This window comes from Rhinolophus sinicus, chromosome X (assembly GCF_036562045.2).
Source record: "Rhinolophus sinicus isolate RSC01 chromosome X, ASM3656204v1, whole genome shotgun sequence".
In the NCBI taxonomy this organism is placed as follows: Eukaryota; Metazoa; Chordata; class Mammalia; order Chiroptera; family Rhinolophidae; genus Rhinolophus; species Rhinolophus sinicus.
Window position 1 is genome coordinate 95,654,322 of NC_133768.1, and position 22,691 is coordinate 95,677,012.

A 22,691-nucleotide genomic window follows, 5' to 3' on the forward strand; every position below is an offset into this window, starting at 1 on the left:
CCTAGATAACCGTGTGGTGACCACAAAATACACATGTGGCCAGTGCTGCAAATTGAGGGTATGTACTACTATTGGCTTGATGGTCAGAGACTACAGCTGACCCTTGAATAACAGTTTTGAACTGCGCAGGTACATCTATATGTGGATTTTAAAAAATAAATACTGTAAATGTATTTTCTCTTCCCTATGATTTTTTAATAACATTTTCTTTTCTCTAGCTTGCTTTCTTATATGAATACAGTATATAATACATATAACACAAAATATGTGTTGATCAACCATCTATGTTACCGGTAAGGCTTCCCGGTCAACAGTAGGCTATTAATAGTTGAGTTTTGGGGGAGTCAAAAGTTACACTTGGATTTGACAGCACGGGGGTGGTTGGTGCCCCCAACCCCTCAACCACCACATTGTTCAAGGGTCAACTATTCTGAACATAATAATCGATCCTTTGAATTATATTTCATGCAGGAGTAGTTTAAAGAAAATTTGGAATAAAGAAGCATATTTGGATGTTAATGCCTTATCATTTAACTTTCTGAAGGAAGACTAGGTTGATTCAAATTCCCACTCTGGGAATATGCACTGAGACAATGGGAGAAGCGTCTCCACAGCCTTTCAGAAGTTCATGTGCAACATTCCAGGCACCAGCCAGCCAAGCAAACCATAAACACACACACACACACACACACACACACACACACACACACACACTGGCTGAGGCAGTTTGAGCTTACCAGCATCCTACTTCAAACAGACAGGCAGACCCAATCCAGTTTGTTCTTTAGAATCCGAGTAACAAGGGTAACTCCAGCTTTCTCAAAAAGCTCCTGAACCTAGCTTTTCATCTGAAACTCCTTTTTTGATCTCTAATGACATGAGGGCTCCTCTGACAAATGTCTAGCTATTTGGCTAGACACTGGGCTACACTGGCTGCCTCCCTGGGTCCCTCCCCAATGTAAGCGCTTCCTTGCCTCCTCTCACCCACCTACTCTTCCTTCTTCATTAATTAGCACAGACAAGAAATGTGCTTATTAACTATACTGACGTCTAGCCTAAGCAAACGGGGATATAGTCACACACCGCCTATCTGGCATCTAAAAATAAACCCCAAAAGGCCCTGATCGCCAAAGTCCATGAGCTGGAGTCACAGGAGAGGCCCTCTCCTCACAACTCATATACGCTTACTTGCCGCAGAGTTCTGGTGAGCTTACTTAGTGCTATGGTTTCTAAGACCACAAGGGAAGCAGCCAAGAAGAAGGGACAGGAGTTGCTAAGACCGGGCATGCTGACAGCGGTACAGAATGACAGCTGACAGCAAGGAAGGAGACAAAAACCATTCAGAAAGCTCAGTTACCCAGAACTGCTCATTTCAAGGTTTTATTGTATCCAAGAATACATATGCAATGAGGAAAGTGCTTTCCTCATATTCCTCTTATCTTTCCAGATCATCTCATCAGCTCTCAACACATTTGCCATGAAACACAGAATATCAGAAAGCTGGGAAGGATCTTAGTGATAATGGAATTCAACGCCCTCATTTTATGAACACCAGGAATAAGGCCCTGATATGATGACTCAGTGAATGCCCATCACCCAGCTGGCCGGTGGCAGAGCAGGGAGCAGCATCCAAGGCTCTTTCTCCTGCCTGGCAGCGATATGTTTATGTGCTTACATTATAGCTTATGTCCACTTGGAGAACAGAGAAAACAAAACGAAACCAAAAAAACCAGCTTAGTCTAATATAAATACTGAAATCTACTAACATCAAACTAGAAAGTAGCTTAGAACTTCTGTACAAGGAATTAAAAGCTATGCCTATTATCAAGTTTCTAGAAAACCCTCCCTAAATAAAAAATTTTGATTGATATTGTTGTCATTATTGCTATCATCCGCTTTCACTTATGAGACTAAGACATCATCTATAATATCAGGGCTCTGTAAGTTACAGTGAATCCCTCAAACACCATGCAACAAGCACCCCTTCATCACAAAGCTTTCTCTGCCTCAGCAGATGGCCCTCTCTCCAAGCCGTCTTTGTTACAATAGAGTTCTAGTACAAAAAGGCAATGTGAACTGTTTGCTGCTCTCTGCTTTCACCTTTACAGATCACGCAGTTTCCTCCCAAGAGGCTACTTGAGATCCAGGATTGAGACAGCACAAGAAAGGGGGGTCTGGAAAAGAACAGCCTGAATCACAAATCCCGTTAGCTATGTACTATGGTAGCTTCAGTTGTTTCTAATGGTTAATTCTTTAAGTTGGTTTCAACCTTACATCTTGTTTTTTATTAACAGGCTTTAATCTATTAAACGTATTGCAGTCAACAATACAAAAACAAAAAACAAAAAAACAGGCTCACGTACAGAGGGAGGGCATGAGAATCTGAAGAGAAAACGTTCTCCTACCTTTCTTCAAACCACCTGGAATATTATTGTATAATGCTGGGTTGGTTGTGCATGAAGCAAAACAGAAATTGAACTGAAGACACGGGACAGGGCAGCTGCAATTATAGAGTCAGAGGGTAGGGTGGGATGAGGAGTGAGAGGAGTCTTATACAGCAGAGAAGATTGAAAGGGATACCTACATAGTTCTAACTCTTTGGACATCATGAATGCCCATTAACCTTAGAAGTGACAATCTCAGGAAGCTACCAACATCCAAAGGTTCAAAGAGGTGGGGAGTTATTTCGGTTATAACAAAGAAGCACTAGTTTATCCATTAGGCAGTCAATAGTCAATGTGCTATCCTGACTAATGGTATAAACTAAAGAAAGCATTACTAAAGCAAATCAGGGCTATTGGGACATATCCCTGAACACCAGGGTCCCTGGGACCATCTGAGACACCACGCTGGCCTGGACTCTGTGGCTGATCCAAAGGGATAGCTCCTCCTGGAAGAATACCTAAGCTTGTGAATGATTTATCACTCCCATTCATTACGGGAAATTAATCTACAGTTACGTCTTCTATATCCTAATCTGTTCCCATAGAGAGTACCCCAGTAAAAGGCAAAGACCCAGAAATGGTCATAAAAAGGGTACAGCTGTCTTCCAACTGTAGACCTTATTGGCAAACTCTTCTTTCAAGGCCCTAGTGAGGAAAAAGAATAATCACTCACCATTTGTCAGATAGTCCCAAAAGAAGCAACTAACCTCTCTCCTCTCCCTCCACTTACATGCCCCTCCTCCTTTACCCCACCCTTTAAGCACCTCTTTCACCAGCCACCTGTCAAAATAAAGCAAGCCACCGATCTTTCAAAAACTGACACCGGAAAAAAGCCATTGGACAATTTCTTTCCAGGACCTGTTGAAAGATAAAAGATGAAGCAGACAATTTAAAAGGCGAGACTGTACCCTCCCGATCACAAAGCTGAAAACAGACAAACCGTGGAAGCCAATGACACAGGAAACGCCCTTTGACCAGAGACAGACATTAGGCATAGCAAAGTTATTTTCCATAAAGAATAAGAAGCTGAATTAAGCCATTTCACACTAATAGTCATAAAATCATTTCATTGTAAAAAAGTGGGAGAGGAGGGAGAATGAAGGGTTATTACAAGCCCCTCCTTTCAGAAACAATGACATTGCTTTCTAGGAAGTTCTGTTCAGATGACAAATGTTTTAGGAAGGGTTTTGTTTGGGGTTTTTCCCCCCTTTGTTTTGTTTTGATTTTTTTCCTAAGTGAGACACACAGACACATAGGAAACTCCTCCAATCGAACAGCAGAAGAACCACAGAGAAAAGCATGCCCTTCAAGCAACTAATTTGTACTGCCTTCAGGTTTAATCCCCCCTCCCATCAGCCAACATTTTAACTGTTTCTGGGAATACTGGCTGAATTAGGTTTTTGTTTTGTTTTGTTTTTTAAAGATTTTATTGGGGAAGGGGAACGGGACTTTATTGGGGAACAGTGTGTACTTCCAGGAGTTTTTTCCAAGTCAAGTTGTTGTCCTTTCAATCTTAGTTGTGGAGGGTGCAGCTCAGCTTCAAGTTGTTGTCCTTTCAGTCTTAGTTGCGGAGGGTGCAGCTCAGCTCCAGGTCCAGTTGCCGTTGCTAGATGCAGGGGGTGCAGCCCACCATCCCTTGTGGGACTCGAGGAGTTGAACTGGCAACCTTGTGGTTGAGAGCCCACTGGCCCATGTGGGAATCAAACTGGCAGCCTTCGGAGTTAGGAGCATGGAGCTCTAACCGCCTGAGCCACTGGGCCGGCCCCTGAATTAGTTTTTTTAGGAACCAAAGTAGGATGTAGGTTCCTGGCAAGAGCTCTGAGAGGGTGCATTTGGGAAATGCTAAAGGGGAAAAAAAACTGAACTCTTGGAGCTAACCAACTCCCTGGGTTAAGCCTCATATTTCCTCCTCTTTCCCTTCCATGCATACCTGGAACAGAGAAGCCTGGCATGTGCGGCAGTTAGGCTAGGCTTTAAGGCACAAAGGGAATCAATGTTTCCTTTTTTTAAACCTTGTGAAAGTTTAAAAATAAATAAATAAATAAAACTTAACTTAAGGAAATTATTCAACATAAGCCAAACACATAGGAACGAAGATGATCATTGTTGTGCTCAGTATAAAACTTCACTCACTCACACACTCACACACACACACACACACACACACACACACACACACCACCAGGAATAACCTAAACGTCCATGTGGGGTATATATAATACATTATGGCACATCAGCTTCAGGGAATACTATGCAGTCATTTGAAAAATTTAACTGTAGAGAATTATAGAAGCATTTTTATAATTTCATGTTAAAATAGCAGATATACCAAATGGTATATACTACAATGTAAACCACGTAAAAATGTATACACATGAACAGAGATTGGACTGTGATATGGAAATGATGTAGAAGTTACTCATTTGTTGTCATATCATCTTTTCAATTAGAAAAAAATTAACCTACCATACACCATAATCTCTGGAGGCCAAATGAGACTGACAACTGAGCGCCAGGGACAAAGTCCTGATAGCAGAGTTAGGACAGGGAGAATAAAAATGGCTGAAGATGCAAAGATGCTGTCCGGAGCCCCAAAATGGTTTCAATTCCTAGAGCTAAAGTGGCTTCAGCCCACTGGTTCTCACTTCCCCTGGTACGCAAGTCTTCCTGGTTTCCTGACCATTAGATGGCTATGTTTGCTGTTCTCATGGTATGGGTTAGCTACTACTTACCACGAGAGTTCTTACTCAGCGACCAAGAGATATGAATTCATATACGAAAAGGAAAGCAGTTACCAATAAAGAGTTTGATGCTTTAGAATGAAGACAATCCCATGGACCTGAAAGCCTGACTGAATTTCTCAAATGTTGTTTCTTTGGGTTTTATGGGAGAACAGTACAAGAAATGAAATCCTGTTGTCGACACTGACTATTACAGTTTAATGTCTTTTACATAACAACCCATATAATAAATTCTTTCCAGATTTAGCAACAGCAAGAAAATGTATTGCCTGAAGAACTGCTATGTTTCTTTTATCAGATAAATGAGAAATGCATAACCAAACCAGTTCAGTATCCTGTTTTACCTCAGCTATCTGGAAGCTTATTGGTCAACTGATGAGGGCTCCTTCATTGTAATAGCCTTGCTTTCAAAATTCTTTATTCCATCCTTCTTGCATGAACCTTTCTATTCTGTTTATATAAATGGGTTAATCTACATAACGTGGTCAAAAAAGACCCACATTGAGTGTTCGATAAATGCTATCTATTGCTATTAAATGATGGTAGAAATTAAAGGAATGATTATAATAACCTTATTGAATATGGATTAAATAATTTTAAGTAGCGTTTCTATCACAATAAAGTTTTTAAAACCTTGGAAGAAAATAACTTCTTCAAGTTTCAGGCTTAAAAAATTAAAGACATATGGTTAAAGAATCACTCACTAGGTCCTTTTAAAACTGCACCCTTGATGTTTAAGCGATCAACAGATTTCCATTAGTAAAGCAATTAGAGGGCTGATGAAATCAGGCTAGTCTCTTCTTGGTTTTCTTTTTTAATGGAAAAAATTATCAATATTGACTGATTAAACAAAACAAATATTAGGAAAAGAGGCGAGAGAGGAGATGTGAAAGGTCCAGTCAAGGTTACAATAAATTGTTTAAAAAGGAACATGAACATAAAGTCAACTGTTTCAGAAGACAAAATTCAATACAGCTAAGAAATATGTATTTAAGGTATGTGATATTTGAAGAAATCGTCAACATTTTACATTTACCTGGAATAAAATACCCTGCTAGTCTTCCTTATTTAAATTAATGATGAAAATTTACCTTAATTTCATAAAGAATGACTATCACAATTGAAATACTTTAAGTACATTTTAATAGTCCCTTGAAAACTATGCAGTTGGGGTTATACTTTCTTCAACAAGAGCATATACTACTACAAGTAAACATACAATATTATAAAAATTTAAGGTTTGACATAACTCTCTGATCACACATCAAGTAACAGTTGAAAATGGTGAAGAATTCCTTTATGACCAATTTTTGTTCAGAAAAATACTTAATACTTGAGGCAATTTATATTTGGCAAACTGTAGGATCTAAATCTACATTTCTTAAATGTCACCCCAAGAAGCCACAAAGCACTGGCATAACACTCAAGCACATAGCACAGATTCAACGACGTTTCTGAGATTAATAACTGTGCCAAATGCAATCATTTCCCTTTATTCTTAGTAATCAGCTTGCATTCCTCTCACATTAAAAACACATCTCAATTTTGGGGGGTTATTTTTCCTTTCTACAAAATATGAGGATACAAGAGGGACTGGGACTTCAAGAAGGAAAACAAATATCCTGTCCTAACAGCAGAGCTGCCATTAATGATCAATTACAGAAATATGGTCTATAAATTTGACTCATTGGAGGGAACATGGGCTGAATTATACAGCATTTGTAAAGAAATGCAAATATATCACTTTCAAACACAAAGTTGCCCCCCCACAACGGAAGTATTGGAAACTAAAGCAACTTAGAGACCTACTTCAATGAACAAATTATTTGTAATTAACACAATGGTTTCAATTAAAATGACTTTTCCTGAGGTGTGTGGAAATATTCTCTTCCCTTATGTAAGTGTTAAACATCTCCTAATATCATATCTACACCATTCATTTGCTCAGCAAACCCTTCTATTTCAGACCTTGCAGAGATAAACAAGCTCAGCCCCAGCCTCCATTACCCCAGAATCTGACTGTATTTTACTTCATTCTTGACCTTAGAGCAACCAAGAAAATCCCAGGCCTCCAAAAGGAATATTAATAGGTTATTGGTGAAAATGGTACACGTTATATCTGTTTTAAAAATAAAAGCAGAGACAAATTAATCACTTCCCCCTAAACTTAAAGCTATGTTTAGATATCTAAGGACTGGTTTGCCCTTTCATGAACTCACATATCTTAGTCCACACCGTGAGTACTTCACAACATATGGACCATTAGATCAATTAGACAACAAGAAACAAAATGAATGTTTATTCTTATTCTTAATCAGGCAATTTATTCTTATAATAGCAATTCTGTAGTATTTAAAAACAGGCCACAAGCCATAATCTTCATATTGAAATTCGTGTTTAAAGTAAGACACACCTTGGGGCCAACCCGGTGGCTCAGGCGGTTATAGCTCCATGCAACTAACTCGAAGGCTGCCGGTTCGATTCCCACATGGGCCAGTGGGCTCTCAACCACAAGGCTGCCAGTTCAATTCCTCGAGTCCTGCAAGGGATGCTGGGCAGCGCCCCCTGCAACTAAGATTGAACACAGCACCTTGAGCTGAGCTGCCGCTGAGCTTCCAAACGGCTCAGTTGGTTGGAGCGCATCCTCTCAACCACAAAGGTTGCCAGTTCAATTCCTCGACTCCCGCAAGGGATGCTGGGCAGCGCCCCCTGCAACTAAAATTGAACACGGCACCTTGAGCTGTGCTGCCGCTGAGCTCCCAAATGGCTCAATTCGTTGGAGCGCGTCCTCTCAACCACAAGGTTGCCGGTACCCTCCACAACTAAGATTGAAAGGACAACAACTTGACTTGGAAAAAAAAAAGTCCTGGAAGCACACACTGTTCCCCAATAAAGTCCTGTTCCCCTTCCCCAATAAAATCTTTAAAAAAATTAAAAAAAAAGAAAAGTAAGACATACCTTAATCTGCATATCTAAGGGAAGACTTGGCCCTAGCAAAGAAACATATGTACCAAATTTACTACAAATGCAGTCAGTTCACTCCATTAAATGGGGAACTTGAGGCTTTAGCCTTTATCATTGCATTGTAGTCTGCCCGTGGTGTAACAGGAGAGGTCTGGATTAGAAGATGGCTAAAACACTGGTTTGTAACCAGAAAACACTGGGAATACTGGGATCTCATGACTAGTCATGTACCTCTAGGTAAAACTGCCAGGCATGCAAGTTGGTGCCTGTATATACTGCAGCCTCATCAGGGTCCCTCATCAGAGCTTTGAATTTCTGAACAAGCTAACAAAACCAGGGCCCTATTTTTTTTTAAAGATTTTATTGGGGAAGGGGAACAGGACTTTATTGGGGAACACTGTGTACTTCCAGGCTTTTTTTTTTTTTTTCCAAGTCAAGTTGTTGTCCTTTCAATCTCAGTTGTGGAGGGTGCTGTTCAGCTTCAAGTTGTTCTTTCAGTCTTAGTTGTGGAGGGCACAGCTCAGCTCCAGGTCCAGTTGCCGTTGCTAGTTGCAGGGGGCACAGCCCACCATCCCTTGTGGGAGTCGAACTGGCAACCTTGTGGTTGAGAGCCTGCGCTCCAACCAACTGAGCCATCCGGGAGGCAGCTCAGCTCAAGGTGACATATTCAACCTTAGTTGCAGGGGGCGCTGCCCACCATCCCTTGCGGGAGTCGAGGAATTGAACTGGCAACCTTGTGGTTGAGAGCCCCACGCTCCAACCAACTGAGCCATCCGGGAGGCAGCTCAGCTCAAGGTGCCGTGTTCAACCTTAGTTGCAGGCAGGGCCCTATTTTAATCTACAGTATTCATCTAAAATTCTGGAAAACATCAATTATATTTCCATTAAAAAAAAAAAATTCTGGGGGCGGTCGGATGGCTCAGTTGGTTAGAATGCAAGCTCTCAACAACAAGGCTGCCGGTTCAATTCCCGCATGGGATGGTGGGCTGCGCCACCTGCAACTAAAGATTGAAAACGGCGACTGGACTTGGAGCTGAGATGTGCCCTCCACAACTAGATTGAAGGACAACGACTTGGAGCTGATGGGCCCTAGGGAAACACAGTTCCCCAATATTCCCCAATAAAATTTAAAAAAATAAAAAATAAAATTCTGAAAATCTTATTTGAAATGGGGGAAAACCCTGTTCTTGGAGCCGCAGCACAGGGCAGGGAAGGCTCCTTCCCATCCTGTTATAACCACGACAACACTTATCACTCAGGCTGCATGTGCTTACACCCCCTATCTCCCGGGCCAGTCTCTGCACTTGCTCCCCACATCCAGGGTCCTCGGTCCTCCTCCTGGCAACCTGCTCACTTGGTCACCATTAATAAAGGCTTGGGAAAGAGAAGGAATCCCAATTGACAGGTGCATCTGGTCCATATTTTGCTGAACCAGAGTTCTACTGTAACAATCACTGCCGAGATAGAGGGTTTTGTTTTGAGCCACTCACCATTCCAAAAAAAAAAAAGCTAGTACTTCTGTGGTCTCCATGGGAATGAGAGTGGATGCCAACCTTTCACAAAAGCCAAAAGGCTTTTGTACTCATAGTACTGTGATGCTTCCTCCACAGACCACTCCGAGAACAGAAAACAATAGCACAAGTGCAAGAAGCACAAGAGTTTACTTTGCATTTTCTGGTGTAAGCCCAATTCCTAAAATGATGGCCAAGGTCTTTAACCAGAGAAGAGTATTCCACGTAAACCTCACTAACTTAGGCCTATCTCCCCTGAAACGCTACACCAAGTATTCTAGAATTCACGCCAGGATCCACTGTCAGAAACAGACGCTGGCAATTCAAGTGCCATGTAAGACGTACTATTTCTGGGAAATGAGAAGCACTGCACAGGCCTAAATGAGGAATCTACATGTTCAAATCACTACGCTACACCCTGATTATCATTCATTAAGTACTGCTCCTTGGAAGTGGTTATCACAACTGTAACTAAATACTGAGTTGTAGAATTCCTGAGTCAATACCTGTCTCACCATTTGGACTGTGAACTCCATGAGTGTGAGCCCTGGCCTATGTCCTTTTTGATAGTTGCATTATCCCCAGTGACTAGCACAATGCCTGTCAATTAGGAGGTACTCAGTAAGTAGTTGCTGAACAAATGAATGAATGAATGAATGAATCTTCAGCCTAGGTACCCTCTCTCTACAAATGGAGGTTCAAATGTGTAGCCTCATACTCACAAGTCCTAAAGAGTCAACTGTCCCTCTGAAAGCTTCTTCCTAACTAGGAGCATCCTATTTGTGTACACTTTCGTGCATTCATTCAACTAACATTTTTGAGTGCCAGGCAATGTGCTGTAATTAGGCATAGGGCAGTGAATAAGAGGCAAAGTCCCTGCCCTCAGGTCAGATGGGAGAGCTGCAGAACAGCATAAAGCGAGAAGGAGAGGGGGGCAAAGTGTATATAGAGATCAGGAAAGGCTTCTCCACTAAGGCGATGGGTGAGCAACGCTCTGAAACATGTGATGTAGTGAGCCATGCTGCTTGCTATTTGGGAGGAGAGTGTTCTAGGTCCTGAGAATAAGTGCAAGAGCCCTGTGAGTGTGCCTGGTGTGCTTGAGGAACCGAGAGACCACCATGTGGGGTGGACCAGGGGGAGAATGACAGGGGAGAAAATGGTGTAAGCTGCCATGGGAGGATGCAACAGACAGATCGTGTAAGGACTCATAAGCTCTGGCTTTCACTCTGGGTAGCAAGAGGAGCCACTGGAGCGTTTTGAGCACAGAAGTGATATGATCTGAGTTAGGTTTAAGATTTTAACAGAGTAGGATCATACTGGCTGAGGTGCTGAGAATAGCCTGGGGTGGAGAAGCAAGAGCCAAAGCAGAAAGAGCTAGTTAGAGGCAACTGCAGTAACCCAGGCAAGAGGTTCCAGGGGATGACGCCAGGCTACTAGTTGTCGAGATGGGAAGAGGAGGACAGATTCTGGATACATCTTGAAAGCAGAGCCCAAAGGCAGACATTATGAAAGAGCACCTACACAGAACATTTCCCACCCAGTCACCTAAATCTTTGTTCAGATCACAAGAAAACTGACACAATCCCTTCATTTGCCCTCCAACTTGAAGGATACAAGACCATCTTCCAAGGTTGCCACACGCTTAATGATCATTGACCTCCCACCACTAGAACTTTTTCCCCAGAGTGTGCACAGGCCCATTGGACCTGAAGGGGCAGGGGGGGAAAAAGTTAATTCCAAACTGGGGATAAACAAGGCAGAATATTAGCCACCCAGCCCAGCTGGGGGCACTTAGTTCAAAGTGAACCCACTGTACTCCTCCTCTTTAAAAAATTCTCCCCATAAACACAAAAAAACTATTCCTCATCATAGCGTCCAACATCATAGGCAGGGAGTGATTTTTAAGGACTATTTCTAAAGTACACCAGTGAAAAGTTGTCTTGTTTTGCTTTTTAAAATCTTAGCATGGGGAAATATTCTATAATTAAGGCAATTTTAACAATAGTAGATAATAATTTGACTATAAATTGTAAGGAATGTAATGACTGCTTATTCTGGCACCAAAGAATCAGGACTTGCTGTGAAGTGAGTGCCAAGAAAAATGATACTCCCACTCAGACTGGACCACTGCAAGTAGTAACTGTTAACCACATGCTTTACACTGCAGTTTGCAAGGACACAGTGCTTTGTTTTCATCTCTAACCAAACACCAGACTGAAAACTCAATGGAGACAAACCGAGCGGTGGAATACAAACAATAGCTGAAGGGAAAAAATATTCTGTGGCTCAATGCTTGCTGGAATGCCGACATCAAGGGTTTGGAGAACTAAGAAAACCTCTGCAGTCCAACAGAAACCACCGCCAGTCTGCTCCTGTAGACAGAAGCCCAGCATATAAGAAAGAAGCCAGGCTGAAGGAGGCTTGCGAAGCCGCTGTGAGAAGAAAAGACTAGCATGAAAACAATGGCTGGGATGAAGCTGAGACCAGGTGACCTTGAGCTAGACTAGACAAAGACAGCAATCCTGCCTGGGGGAGTGAGCACCTGGTAGAAAGGCTGAAGCAAGAAACCGGAGCAAAGGCGGCCTCTCTTTTCTGAAAGCACCTCTGCAGGTACAGCAAAATTCCTGTTAATGTCTGGAACAGACAATGTAAGAAGAAACCATTTGTCCACCAGGATTAAAACAAACCACATGAAATACTCAGATGCTACTTCCAAGCAAGCCAAGAAATAAATAACAATCTCTGTTTAAAAAAAAAAAAAAAAAAAGATTGTTTTCCCTCTTACTTAGGTATCTAGGACTAGATGCCTAGTTTTAGAAAATTTAAAGTAAATAGCTTAAAATTAATTCATTAAATTGAAAAGAGATAAATAGAAATATCCATTCCTAGAATGAATACAAAAGTCAAAAATCACGCTTGAACTTATTTTTGAACCAAACATTTCTGGAACACCTACCACGTGCCACACTGTGTGATAGAAATTGGAGCTATACAGGGTCTCTCAGATCAGGCATGAGGGGCTTCCTCTCTTTTTTTTTTTTTTTTTTTTTTAAGGCTCAAAGAGCCACAAGGCCAGAGACAAGGACCATCAAACATATCCTCATTCTTGATACAGCACTCTTATCCTTAACTTCTAGTGTTTAATTATGATTATACATTGACTTAGTTTGGTAAGTGTTTAAAAGGGAAACCAATATTCAAATGTTTAAACCTGTTAGCTCTAACTAAAAGCCAACTCTTGTCTATTATGACTTCAGGTCAGAATGTCAAGTTTCCCAAGCCAAGCACAGCAGACAGTAACAGTATTAGGAACTAAATATAATTTGGATGTTCTGGAAGGCTTAGAAGAAAAGGTGCAGAAGAACAACATCACCAACCAAAAGCTCTGAAGTGAATAAGCCACTGAATTAATAATATACAGTCTTTAACCTATTTGTTTTTTAAAGAAAAGGACAAAACGGCACATGGAATTGATTCCTTATTGATTCGGCACTGGTGGGGAACTGGGTACTCTAAACAGGTAGACAGGTAAATGTGTAAGTTAACTGAACTTTCCTCTCCTTACTTCGAGTATGTCCACTCTTTCCAAAATAAAACTTTCTGAACTTTGAAATCAGAATATGCCAAACACAATTCTTTAATACTGCCCTGAAATGTACTAGTGCTCTCAAGGATTACAGAGGCGCCTCTGAGCATTCACCCATTCTAAAATGTCTCAAGACTGCCAAGATCATCAAGTTCTGGGTCTACTGTTCAGCTTCTGGCCTCCCCACCCTGTTCCACACTGGCATCGCTCACTTCTCCCAGATGTCACCTTGCCTTCCTCTAAAAATCATCCCTACCTGTTGCCCCTTCACTCCCCAACCAGCACTACTTGTCACTTCTAATCAGCCACAGACTGGAAAGCCAGATAACCTAAGCATTTTATCTTCTCACATTTAAACCCTATCTACTTGTGCAAGCTTCAGCAGCACATACACTAAACCCTATCTACTTAATTTGAATGTAAGTGCCTCAAAAGCTTGGTTCCTGTTTTAAACCTCTTTGAATCCCCAGCACCTAGAATTCTGCTATTGATACAAGAGCTATTCAATCAATGATTGCGGACGATAAATTTCTGAAGGCCTTTTCTCCGAGTAGATAGAATGCATGGGCTTTATGACAGCTGTTTCCATCATTTAGCTTCCCTGCTCACTTCCACATTCCCAGCTGTGTTCTGGATGGCTGTGTCGGCCAGAAGCCTAGGGATTTACCGTACTTCTATTTCTTGATAAGATACTTGAAGAGAATAAACACATGGCAAAGAGGACATTAAAGTAAGGGATAAAGAGATTGTTTTTATTTTACCAATAAAGAGAAAGGGAAGAAATATCACCTAGCACACTGACACCTAATCAATAAATGACAAGACTGCATTCCTTTCTAATTCTCTCCGTAGCACTCTCAATGCCCTAGTCTTATTTCTCTACCCTCAGCAAAGCGTCACTAGTTACGGCATAGACTGAACCATAGACTGGACCTTGATTTAAAAAACATTTTTTTCCAAGTTTAACCAAGCTTCCTCTAAAATCCAAGTTAGCCAAAATTAACACAAGCATGCACTGATTCTAAATTAAAGTTCTCTGAGACAACACTTTGTGATGAATATCATTGGAAAATTTAGAATCAGAATCTCAGAGATGGAAGGGACCTCAGAGATCCTCCAGGGCAGTGGTTCTGAACCACAGCTGCTCATCAGAACCACTTGGGGAGCTTTTAAAAAATTACCATGACCTAGTCCCACTGCCAGAATGCATGATTTAATTAGTCTGGGGTGGTGCCCAAGCATTGGATTTTAAAAGCTCTCCAGATGGTTCTAATGTGTAGCCAGGGTTGAGAATCCCTGACCTAATCCAGCACTCTAACACCCCACTCCCATTTTTCAGACAAAGGAGAAAGAACCTCACCAGTGGTACCAGACAACTAATTTGTCACAGAGCTAGACTAGAACTTCTCTTTCCAAGAAAACATGTCCTTTCCATGTAAACTGTTCCATCTAGGACAGTGACGTTTCTCCTATTATTTTCTCTCCTCAATAAACCAACGTTCCCACCTATCCCAAAGTAAATGCATTTTCTGAATATTCTTTGCCTTGGAATCCCACTGCATAATTCTTGAAAACTTAAACTATGTATGTCTGTTTCCCTCTACTATCCACTTCTTTTCTCTCAAAGAACTCTGGGGAGGTTAGTCAGGCATAGTTTCCCCTTTAAAAAAAAAAAAACACCTCTATTGCTTTTCCTCTGATAGGTTGGACTCACTTAGTCCACCCTTTTCACCATTATCATCACATGAGCCTACTTTCAAATCCCTTGCAGGTTCACCTCCAATACTTTCAGCCCACTTAATATCTATCACCTCCAATTCTCTTTTGGCTCACTTAATGTCTAGTTTGTACCTGCCCTGCCATACTTTGTGGACTTCCCTCTTCTCTTGGCTTAAAATCTTTCCATTTTGTGAAAGATGCCTTTTTCCCTGAAGCAGCCTCTTTTACTCTGCCAGTTAGTCATGCCGGGTTCTTTTTTTCTTCCCCCAAGCAGCTGGTCTTTTTGATGTCTGGCACACATTTATCTGGGCTTCCAATAAGATGTTTTTACATAGTTTCCAGGCTTCCTGGAGGTTATTGACTTTTTTAACTCTTCCATTCATTTTTTTTCCTAATTTCTAACATTTGTTAGAGTTTCTTTTTTAAAAGTTGAATACCTGGCTGATGGATCGCTTTGATTTTTCTCTCCCACCAGATTGCTGAATTAAATGCATCAGAACTTAAATATAATATTTCAAATTACCTCCAGGATGGAATCGCTCCATGAATTTTCTGCACTTTCATGTTCTCTATAGTAAGCAACAGATGTTTAACCAAGTGGAACTGAAAATGCTAGTTCTTACCTGTTCATATTTTAGTGTGTCTGCTTATATAAGATATTCTGATATCCATAAGCTTGTGTTCCTCTGTTTGGTAAATACAATAAAATCAAGATTTTATTTTTTAAAAGGTAACTGATATGCACTGAACAGTTCTGTATCTTGAATCGAATGTGTTAAATGACTCTTCTCAATTGCCTAATCACTAAAGTCCCAACTGTTTGTTCCTTAAAGTATAACTCAAAAAGGGAAGAAAAACAGAATTCTGAACCTTTCTGGAAAATTGCTACAGCACTAGGTTATTAATGAAGTGGTAAAAACAAGTACTCCCCCCCAAATAATAAAAAAAACATTCTCCATGCTATTCTCCAGCATATCATAGAGATTCACTCTAAATTTATTTCACTTCGGAAGTTTAGATCCAAATGATTCCCAGGAGAGTAAGACACCATGGGAAGACAATCTATCATCAAAGCAGTATAATCCCATCATAGCACTGGTGTCCTGGCAGATAAGGCGACAGAATCATATTATGTCATCCCCCCCACTTGTTCAACTATCACACTTGGTACTGTTGGGCACACAAAACACCAGGAGCTGCCATCTCTGTCCTCAGCTTGGTTACAGTTAAGGAGAGAAGACACACATGTGTCGGCACACACAATTAACTATAATACAATACAGTTATGGGCAAAGACCATGGATCTGATTCAAGCAGGGGATTAGGAGGAAGAGAGTACATTACCCTGGGGAGTTCAGAAGTGACTCAACTCAATGAAAGTATCATTTGAGATATCTGGAGCCAATAAAGGTCAAAGCAGAGGAATGACTCCATTCAAAACGCTGGTGTCAGGAAATGAAGCTGGCAATATTCAGGATGGAATGGGACAGTAACAGACAAGAGGCAGGTAGACCAGTAAATAACTATTTAAAACAGCTTCCTAACAGCTCCCCCTGCCTTTATTCCCCCCTTGCCTAAGCAACACTTAAATAGCAGTGCCACTATCTTCCCAAAACAGCCTAATGACATTTACCTACTCAGAAACCATCACTGGCTCCACATGGCCCAGGAATTACAATTTATATCGCTTCTACTGTTAGCACTAGATTGTCTACGTCTGGGTATAACATAACATTTTGCCTGCAAAGGACATGATTGGATCCTCTGGTCCTCTCACAGCTTATACTTCTAAAACCAGCCCTTATGGGAGATGGGGAGGTACTTTCTTGTCTTACTATCTGTATAACATAGCACAAACTATACTCAGGGTCAGATAAGACCTGGGTTCAAAGCCCACTTCTACCATTCACTATCTGTAGGACTGAATATATTTCTAAATCCCTTTGGATCTCAATTTCTTTGCCTATAATATGGGGATGATGAAGATAATAATTCTGACTTCATATGGTTGTTGTGGATTTTAAATGAGACAATCATGTCAAGCCCTGAGTGTAGGACCAGGCCCAGAGAAAGCACTCAGTAGCTACTAGCTCTTTTCATGAGACCAGAATGCATTTTTGTGAATATATATGGAAACAACCTCAGTGGTACAACAGTTAATGTTATTTGGGAGCTAGAGACTCACTTCAAACTGATTTAGGTTAACACTGAGGTTGCTTCCCTCATACAGACAACAAAAACTTCCTTTTTTCATTTCTCAGTCTAGTCTGTAGCTAATCCTGAAATTGCATGCAAGCCAATGTGAGTTGAAAAAGGAAAATAGTAATTATGCTGAATGAATCAAACATGTTATATTTGTATGTTCTAGAGATTGAGATGCATAAGCCAGAACTTCTACTAAGTTCTTTTATGAGCATGTCCAGGAGGTAGTTCCTGTACCACCTGAGACAATTTCTATACTGACAGGCCCTGTGGCTCAATTAGACCGTCTTTCTGAAGTGAAACACAGAGAGCCAAGCTGATGATCCCAACAGAATAGAAAATCACAAGTTCATTGCAAAATCCAATCCTCTACTTAAAGTGGGGAAGAGGGAATATAAACCTTGAAGACATATGCTATGTCTTACATGCAATAATCAACTCAGTAAGTATCCCTACCTCTCCCCCCACACACACTTTTCCCCCATGTAATCCTAACATAGTTTACATAATTCCCAGAATCCTCTGGGGTATATATCGATGTGTGTGCACACACCCACACATATTCACAGGTGCGTTTCTCATGAACATAAATGGGAACAGGAAACAAAAACTCCAAAATCACAACAGTGATAATAAGTTCTCCTTGGTATCAGTCAGTGTCACTATGGAAGGGGTCTTTGGCAAGCCTAAGAACATTTCTAATCAACTGCCTCACTCTTAAAGACAATTTCAGCAAAGATTAGATTACTAATAAAATGCCAATTGCTGCATATCCTTTATCCTGTCTTTATGGAGGAAGGCACAATGAAAATGATTAGATTTTAAATTTTCTTATTAGTTTTTATTAGTAAACTAGTATTACCTAGCTAATGCTTTAGTCTCAAATCCCTTCTCCATTAGAACTTCCTGCGGCTCCTTTCTCATCTGTACCACTCATATGGTACTTATCACACACCATGTTGTATTGCAATCATGTGTGTACACGGCTTATCGCTCTACTACCTGGAAAGGTCCTGGTGGCAGAGGCCCCTCCTGCCCTTCTTGCTGCCTCCATGATGCCGAGCACAGAATGTTGCACGTAGTAGGTGTTCCAAAATGGTATGCCCATTGAAAGTTGAACAAAACCTATCCCTTGTGTTCAAGATCCCTTGTGATCACGGCATCTTGGCTACTCATTATTTGATAAGTACAGGGGTCAATGCAGGACCTCAGTTGGAAACCCTGTCAGCATGATGTACTCCTAGACACCCTTGAGAGCACATCAAATTATCTTAATTATGATCTAAAAAGACAGAGAGTCCTTAAGAATATGGGAGTATTCTTAAACCCTGTTCAAACCTCTAGAAGGCAAGTGCAAGGCCCTCTGGAATAAAACCTTAAACTTGGGCCAAGTCTGGGGCTAGTCACCCAGATGTTGTGACCCTTTGCCTAGAAAACAATTCTGGACTGTTTGCATTAAAAATACACACACACACACACACCACTAGGGAAACTGCCTGGCAATTAATTCATTCAGACACAAGCTGAACACACGTGACTGTATTAACTATGCTCTCCAAAATGACCAAAATTATCTGAGTGTAGCCCAGGGAAGACGAGGCTAATAATGCATGTATCTGGAGAGGCCACGCTGATGGTAAAGATTACCCCTGTTTCTATACTGGCCGACTAAAGGTATTTACTTGGGTCTGTCTGTGTTGTGACAGTGTCCTAGACTCAAATGAATGCCTCTAACACTCCACATTTTTGAGCCATTCAGTCATGCATTTTTGTTATTGTTGAAAGTGGTGCGAAATTGCACGGCATGAGCTAAAGTCCTTGGTGGTCTTCCAAGGATTCCAGCTAAAAAGGCACTTCCTTTGTTCCTCAGGAGAATGCAGTCCAGTAGGTCATTCAAAAGGGGAAATAAAAGCAGCAGCCCTGGGAGGGAGATGAAGGACAAGACAAAAAGAATAAAATGTTTTGGGTGTGAGCACATTAGCTTCCATTTCCTGCTGCTGGTCACTAATAACTCTCCTATCTTTGGGGGAGGAAATGTCCAGATAGACATTCATGCAAAAATATTCCTCAGGTGTTTTCTGGGGATCATGACAATCAAAGGGAACGCCTAGCACAGCCCTTGAGCACCCTTCAAACTTCCTTTTTCCGGAGATGCTGGCTGGGGAAGATGTCCTGCCTCTGCAAGACTGCACAGAGCAAGGTTGGAGAAAGTGGGGAGGGCCATTTCACAACCCACTCCCTGAATGCCTCCAGTCCATCTCAAAGGCACATATTGTTTGCATGAACAGAAGATGAAAACTTGTCACATTCCCATTAAGTGCATCGCTGCATCTATCCCTTCAAAATGTGGGAATGACAAGTGTAACCTTCACGCCAATCATCTCCGCTGGGCCCAGGCCCAAACCGTGCAGGGCACAAAGACCCCAGGTCTGACCTGCGGAGCCCCCAAGCTTCAGTGGCGGCTGGTTCACTTCACTTTTTCTGCTGGGGCGGGGTGGGGGGAAGAGGGCTTTTCAGGGCTCTACAATCAATAAAATCATGCCGCTCTGAGGACATACTTGAGCTCCCCAAAAGACAGGCAGCTCAAGGGCAAACAGTCTCTAATCGGTAGTGTGCGAGTTATTTGATAACTGCCAAGGTGCAGTGGGTTCCTAGGCTGCTCCAACAATTTCTTGGGTTCTATTTCTAGTCAGATGCCGGTTATACTCGGAAAGTGCTCAGAAACTTCCCTCAATTACCTTTGTAATTTATATGTAATTGATGACTGCACTTAATCTCCAATGTTATTAATAGCCCTTCCAAAAAAATGACCCCAAGTCTTCCTAAGCCTTTGGAAGCGCCTGGTTGAAATTACAGTATTTCCTTTGCTGGCTGCCGGCCCCCTGCCTGCCCCACCCGGGTGACCAACACCGCGAGGCAAAGGCGCGCTCCGCTCATTTCCATGAAAGGTTCGGAATGGAGGCTTGGCCCCCGGGCTCGAATCGCTCACTTCTCCGTTAGGTTACGCTGGCCACCAGCCAGCTAGATTCGTGCGTGGTTCTCTCTGAACCCTCCGGGAGAACAGGCTACCTGCGCCGCCGATGGCACCAGCGCGGCCCGCGGGGCTGCGCGCAACAGTTGGCCTCTGCGAATGAAAGTGCTACCCGGAGGGGACGGGCCCAGCCACTGCCGCGGGCCTCGCGAAGAGGGGTGAAGGGCGCAGGACCGAAAGTTGCCTCACCAGCATTCCAAGAAGGACTTTCACAAATACCCCCCACGAAACCCCCCAGCGGCGAAATCCGGTGAACTTTTTCACAGGCTAAACCGTCTCTATTTGCATAACCACCCCCAAGCTGAGATTCAGGTTTCCTGTAATCAGTCCTTTCAAAGGTTTGTAATTCAATATGCAATTAACCCTTAAAATGAGGTGACAAAAAGAAAGGGGGTAAAATACCCTTCCCGTCCAACACTTTCTGGAAAACAGGAGAGTTCCCAACACTCAGGGTTTGGAGGAGTGGAGAGACGTTTGCTTTTTAATAGGCGACTTCTATAACCACTGTAGCTACTAAAACTCCTAATCCGTGTCAGCCGTGGGAGAGAGGCGGGGGGAGAGACATGTTAGAGAATATCAATGAAACATCAGTTCAGGTTCCACGTTTTGCGACCCCCAGATTCTGGCAGCCTCCAGAAGGTTCTCCCACCCCACCCCACCGGCAACCTCCACCCCTACCCGGCCTCTCGTCACCCACAAAACAAAGCGGGGAGTCCAGTAAATTCAACCCGGAAAAGGCGAGGGAGCCGGTGACACGCACTCTGCGGGCCAGAGTCCTCTGGAGCTTCCTGGGACCCGGAAGGCTGCGGAGTGGAGGGCAGACCGCGGGAGTGGCATCGGGGAATTCGGCGGCGCCCCACCACTCGCAACGCCCCGAGGGCCGCCGCCTCCGCGGGAACCTTCTACACCGGGGCTCACTCTCGCGCTCTCCCTCTGGGCTACCTGCATCCGGCGCAGGGGGTGGCAGAACGAGGGGGCTTCCGCGGCCCCTTCCCCGTGGTGCCCGTCTCTGTGCTCGCCCCCGAGGGTTCCCACCTACCGTTGATCTCGTGCGTGGGGGCATCGTTCTTGTTGAAGCCTTTGGACACGTAGAGACGTCGCACTTCCGAGCAACTTTTCGACTTGAGCTCGGCAGCCAGCAGCACGGCGCTGAGCACAGCCAGAGTGCAGAGAAGCGCGGGCAAGCCGAACCGTGCCATGGTGCGGGCCGGACAGACGCACTCCCACCTTTGGGACGCGACAGAAAGTTGCGGGCCGAGGGGCGAGGAGTCGGGGGCTCACGAGTGGAGCGAGAGGGCGAGGGAGTTGAAGTAGGAGTTGGAGCGGGAGAGCCGCAGGAGAAGGAAACGCGAGGCGAAGAAAAGTGGAACTGGGCCTCGCGCGTCAGGCAACGGTCCCCAGTGCCAGGCGCCCGGCCGGGGGAGGAGGAGAAAGAGGGCGTAGAGGCGGTGCGCCGCCCAGGGGAGCGGAGGCGCTGACCGGTGACCTCGAGGCTCCCGAGGGCAGCGAACGGGGCGAGCTGGCCGGCCGGTGGGACAAGGGCGCGGAAAAGGAGGGGAAGGTGGCAGGCGCCGCGGGGGCCGCGGAGGGTATGGGCGGCGGCGGCCGGCGCTGACTGCGCGCGGATCGGGCTGTCCGGCACTGCTCCGCTCTCCTGGCTCCTCTCGACTCGCTCACTCTGCCCTCGGCCGCGCGGCTGCACCCTCCTCACCTCCGCCGCTGATTGACTGGCCGGCGTGCACCGCGACGCTCGGCAAACTTGGCCCAGCGGGCAGCACACGGGGAGGGGGTGGGCGGCGGGGGGGCCGGAGACGGGCGGGAGCTCGCAGGGCCGGGACAGGAGAAAACCTGGAAGCGGGGTTGGATCCGGAGCAACTAAATCCACTTCCTAGGGGGCCGCACCGGGCGTGCGGGCGCTCCCTCACGAGACACGCCCCGCCGGGCTCCTCCCTCCTCCCCTCCTCCGGGAAGGCAGGGAGCCTGCCCGCCACCCCCATCCATGGAGGAAAGGCTGATTTCTCCGGGGTATAGGGCCCAAGTACTAGGGGACCAAGCGGCTGGGGACTTGTCCCGAAACCCACGTCCGAGCCCTAGGATTTCTGTGCGCGGCCACCTGACCCGCTGCCTGCGGGGCCAAAGCTGAGCGAAACCCTCCGGCTCGATACCTGCCCCCCTCCCTCGCGGCCGCCCTCCACTCCTCCCCCCCCCCCCCCGCTGCCGCCCCGCAGACCAAGGACGCTCCTAACCGCCCAGTTCCTGGGCCAGGAGGGGAAGGCACTGGCATTACTCGCATTGTTTCCCTGCAAGCACCAGGGGGACTTGAGACTCCGAGCTGGCCCTAGAGCCTCACCTGGCCTCCTCAGACCTGCTTCTCATCAAACGCTGCTCAGAGAGCACTGCCTCGTTCGGAACCCTGGCAGGCATTCTCCTCCCGCCTCCACTCCTCCCCACCTCGCCTGTTTCTGCTACCAGTCTAACCAAACCCTGAAGTGG

The 22,691-nt window shown here is 44.1% G+C and overlaps 1 protein-coding gene across 1 annotated transcript in view; it reads right to left on the bottom strand.

Moving 5' to 3' along the window:
- The window catches only part of GPC4 (glypican 4), a 130,697-nt gene extending 108,622 nt beyond the window's left edge, over positions 1–22,075 (bottom strand). Inside the window, exon 1 of the mRNA XM_074323433.1 lies at positions 21,238–22,075. Within this exon, the coding sequence (XP_074179534.1) occupies positions 21,238–21,397 (160 nt within the window). The 5' untranslated portion in view covers positions 21,398–22,075. The remainder of the gene's footprint in view (positions 1–21,237) is intronic.
- Between the last annotated feature and the right edge of the window lie 616 nt (positions 22,076–22,691).